The sequence below is a fragment of the Bicyclus anynana genome, chromosome 19, assembly GCF_947172395.1.
Source record: "Bicyclus anynana chromosome 19, ilBicAnyn1.1, whole genome shotgun sequence".
Lineage (NCBI taxonomy): Eukaryota > Metazoa > Arthropoda > Insecta > Lepidoptera > Nymphalidae > Bicyclus > Bicyclus anynana.
In genome coordinates, this window is record NC_069101.1 from 3,984,294 (window position 1) to 3,989,507 (window position 5,214).

The following is a 5,214-nucleotide window of genomic DNA, read 5'->3' on the forward strand; positions in this document are numbered from 1 at the left end:
GCCAAAAGTAAATGAAAACTGCTGTAACATAACACCCAATCACTTAACCTTATGACCTCTTTTTGGGGTCAAGAACAGATTCACCCGATGTTCGGCAGTCTGACTGGTAAGCTTGCTTAGATAGAAGGAAACTAAAAATTTGCTAGAGCGTGTTCATAAGTATATGTGGTCCGGCGTAAGCCGCTTCTCGAATTGTCAAAGCGATTTGATTAAGAATATGTTAAAGGAGTCAGGAGTAATGCTTCACCTAGCAGTATTTAAGCTGCAGTTACAACTCCCTACTACACAAAATTAATTCTAGAAGCAACTCAATACTCGACTATTTACTCATTATTTTATTTAGCAAAACAACTAATCAAAGGTAGACTTACGTATCTACCCGTCAGTGACGGCTACACAGTTGATCCAGTCAATGGTTAAATGGTTAATTGATACTTTGATACTATGATGATATTACATTCCATTACCTCGAATTTGGTATTCAATAAGCATCTTTGCGAATAAAATTACTTGCACAATCATGTACTGCTCTAAATTTATAGTTCAGTATTGGCTACTATTAAATATACATCTGTAAGTTGGTTTACAATATATCAGTGTGACAAAATCTTAATCACATTGACGTCATCACCACCACCAGGCGATAACAAACACGTCTCTCATTTGTTATTAGGCTTAAAATAACGGTCAAGTTGTTTAATGTGAACGTTTTACCTGAAAATAAAACGGATATTAAACATACTTACCTTATTTTAAGCCTAATAATTGAAACACTGCCTGGTGATTTCTATAAACGACGTAATGATTCAAAAAGCGCCTACTAAAGACAAGGCGACCTCTGCTGGTGGTGGTGGAATGTGTGAAAGAGAAGGCAATAGAAGGTAGAAACAGAGAAAGAAAGGGACAGAAACACGGGTGTCTCTCTCATTTGTTATTAGGCTTAAAATAAGGTAAGTATGTTTAATATCCGTTTTATTTTCAGGTAAAACGTTCACATTAACAATTTGTTGTAGTTAAAATTATTAGCAGTGTTTTTTAAACATGAATTTCATCAATAGATTTAGAAACATGTTTCTTGTAATTTCTTTGAAAAGTATTAAATAACATAGGTTGAAGTACATGTAATAATATACAACAAATGAAATGTATAAATACTTATGAAACAATGTTAAATGCAGCGACCCTAGTGGCCTATATCATAAAATGGAGTCCTATGTATTACAAAAATCTCATGAAAATTGGATCATTAAAACTTAATATGTCATGTTTTTTATAGGTACTCAAATATGTTATTCAATTCCTAGTTTACATTAATTAAAAAAAAACAATGAAATTAAACAATAACTCTTGTTGAAAACATAAAATAGGGCTTTATTAGTCCTGCAAGTCCTATTTTCATAAAAGATATGCTCATACTACTTGTAAATAGTAAATTTTATTACATCTATTATTGTATTTAAATAAACCTTTGTTTAGTGATTAAATTACATGAGTACATGAATACATTTAGCTTATTTTTAGACATTACTTGCCTAATTCTCTCAAACTGAATGACAAAATAGACAAAATAAAATAATTATTTATGTAAGAAGGCATAGAGGTGGGTATAGTACTTTTTGATAAGCCTTCATTTTAACTAATTCAAGCAAAGAGTTTTTTTAAGACTAACATATTTCCAGCTGCATTTGACCAGAATATAGACAACATACTTTTCTTAAAATAACATCAAATAATTGCAACCAGTAATAAAATAAACATATTGTACAATATGAAGTCACAAACAGTACATTTTATTATACCTGAAGGACCTAAAATATATTGGAAGACAATATGATATTTTTACTTAACACCAATAAGTATTTAGCCAAAAGGAAAAAGTGTTTATGTATTTATCAGCTAAGCAAGATAAAGTATCAATTTAAAAAAATGAAGGACACAAATAAAACTAAAGGAGATTCATGTTGACACCAATGTGGTGTAAGTAGAGGGCTCAAAAAAAAGTCTGCCTACTTTACATTTGTATAGAAATATTACTATAAGTATAATGGTTATTTGTGGCCTTTATCATTCTTTTTTTCAAATTCTACATCCTGTTTCAAAATATTACTGCTTGAATAGTAAAATATTATAATTACTTCCTCTTACAAACATTATTCAGAGTAAAAAACTGAAAATGATAAAATATTAACCAAGTCAAGTTCTTGCATAATAAATTCGCATAAAATATGACATTTATTGTAATTATATAATAATAAATGCATGAATACTGCAGTAACTGTGTTTGTTATATTTTAGCAATGATTAATCAATATTTTTTTTTCAGTAATTTATTAATGTTTCAGTACTTAAAAATTCATTTTATTCTTATAAAATTGAAAGCTAAGAAGCCTTTATTCTTATAAATAAAAGGACCTTTTTAATATAAGGCAGTTTATTCAAACAATTTTACTTAGTCATTAAAATTAAGCTCCATTAAGTACATGAATACCATCAAAACCAAAACTAAAAAGCTTCAGTTTATTATCTCAGAAGAAAGGGTAATTTATTGGCAAACAAACAGGAAATCATATACAACATTCCAAAATAAAAATTAAGTCTTGCAGTTTGTCTGGGGACATACTGCATTGTTTCAGCACGTCGGAACCTCCTCTCAATTTCAAATGCTCTAGGCAAAGTCAACAGTGGCACCAGAAACCACAGAGAACAGCGGACAGACGCCACAACAAACATTATGTACGGGGTGAAAAGTAAAAATGCATACAATAAATGAGAAGCTGTTCTGCCTATTAGAATAGCTAAAGTTACAATTTCAGCTTTGCTGTCTGCCTCCAAGTCTCTAGTGTTGTTACTATGTAATATAGCTTCTGTGTTCAGAGCCAATGGTATGGCATAGTAAAAAATAGGCCAATCCACTCTACCCGTTTGGGATAGGAAAGCAAACACTACAGACACCGGGCCAAATATGACTAGAACTATTATATCACCGAGGGCTATATACTTTAGACCTATGCCTCCTGTGTATAAAAATGACGAAGATAAACCTCCAAAATATACTAAAGCTAAGTGTTCCATTCTTGCAGGAGACATTATAACTAGCAATACAAAAAATGCACATCCTGCCATATAAAGTAAAGCTCCTAGGGAAACTACTTCATCAATGCTCAGAATATGGTCGACTAAAGTTCGGTCATCAGATTTTCTGTTGTCTATACCTTTGACGAAGTCGAAGTATGTGTTGACGACGTTTCCGGCGCCATGAACGGGCACAACAGTACACAGTGTCAGCAGCAACGTCACCCAACTGAACCCGTTCTCGCCGGGAAGTCGATACGCCAGCGCAGCACCCAGTAAGGTAGGTAGCAGGCTTCCACTAAGGGACCATGGCCGCAACGCCAACACGTATGTACGTACTTTCATCAGTGGATTTCTTGGTGGGATACTTTTCTCTTTAGGCGGCTGCAACAGATTCCCATCGGGCCCATCGGCTGTTGGACTATCCACATCATCAGATTTTTTAATGTTTTCCATTTTGATTCAATACTTTAACTTATAATAGTACTTTCTATTCCAAAAATGTACTAAATCTAGAATCAATCTTTCGTATCACTTTGTTCCGTAAATTTTCATTTTTTTTATTTCTTTCGGTCATATATAATAAAATGTAAATTAATATTGTGTTTTCAGTGAAAAATAAATACTATTAGTTACACCAAAACCCAATTCCATGCAGAAATTGGGTTATATGTGTATGTGTACACTTGAAATTTTAAACTTGTCAAACTCAAAATAAAATAATTTTATGACATTTGTCATGTGTCATTTTTATTTTTTTTGTTCTGAAGTCCGACTATTTTGTTTAAATACCATAGACACAGCACGACGTATAGTACAGCTACGTTCCACTTGCCTACCGGAAAGTCCACAAAACTCTTGCAGCCCTCAGACCAAAAACTTGTATTTCACCCAAATTCACCAACAAAATTGTCTGTAATTTTTTCAGAGGGACGAGGTAAACTCACTCATCGAAAAATATTTAAAACCAGTAAGGAAATATATTTTGCAAGCACACACATGCAGTTTTTACACAGACTTACAAACACATCACTACTATCCACAAAATATTCGATTACTTGATCGTTGTTTTGCTATTTCGGCTGAAGAATCGATACTTTTTAGTTATAGTTTTTATTACAACTTTGATATTGTTAACTAAGAAATATTTATTACTTAATACAAAATGAATAAAATGTAATTGTTTTAGAATTCTCAAAATCCCAAGTGAATCATATTCTTTGTTTACGACTTTGACATTAAAGATAGTGAAGTCGAGTATCTATGTTTTACGAGCATTATTGAAACAAAAAGGCTCGATCCCCAGATTCGCAAAAATCAGTAGCCACAGATAACTGTCAATCCAGATAAGTCAAGCTGTCAAACTCAAATTCTGACTTCTGTCTTTTTAAAAATAAATAATATTTGTAAAAGTATGAGTATTTTTTATTGAACATTACTTTTAAATATTGATTTGATATAGTGTTACCTGGTGTTATTTAAAACTTTCACAGCATCATAATCTATCAAATCAGTGGCTACAATAAGGTCTGTAAAACTAGTCGAATTAAAATGTGTAACCTATTCTTATAACCCTTTAGGAAAAAAAATGTGTAAGTTGTACCCAAAGTAAATTGACGATAGGGCAAGTTAGTTATTCAAATATTATATTAATTAAAATATCAGACATAAAATATTTCGTTAGAACAAAGTTCCTTACCCTTTTTGCATTGATATCTCATGAGAACCTCATGATTAGCTAGAATTTCCATTAAATTTTCAAGTCCAATTTGTATTTACTAATAATAGGCAATCAATCGTTTGAATAAGAATATTTTTTACAATTACGGAGTATATATTTTGTACTATCACTGATAAGTGAACTTTTTAGTACTAAGCAGTAGCAAAGGCTGGAATTTTCTAATAGGTAAACCAGTCATTTGTTTTTGGCCTAAGTTAATTTATTACATCTGTAAAACTCGAATCAACAGAATAATATTTATATAGAAATCAGCGTATATTTGTAGTTTTTACTTGAAAACATGTATGACCTAAACTTTACCTTAATATGTTGTTAGTCTGTATGCCGTAGAAGTAGGTGTGAGAGCAAAATCTCTCTATCACTTGCTTAAAGACCTGGCCTCTATAGAACTGCAGCTAGTT

The 5,214-nt window shown here is 31.7% G+C and overlaps 1 protein-coding gene across 1 annotated transcript; it reads right to left on the minus strand.

Moving 5' to 3' along the window:
* Positions 1-1,168: 1,168 nt before the first annotated feature.
* LOC112052280 (ubiA prenyltransferase domain-containing protein 1 homolog) lies at positions 1,169-3,782 on the minus strand. The gene has a single exon (XM_024091292.2). The coding sequence runs from the start codon at positions 3,526-3,528 to the stop codon at positions 2,521-2,523; it is 1,008 nt and encodes a 335-aa protein (XP_023947060.2). The 5' UTR covers positions 3,529-3,782; the 3' UTR covers positions 1,169-2,520.
* Positions 3,783-5,214: the final 1,432 nt, after the last annotated feature.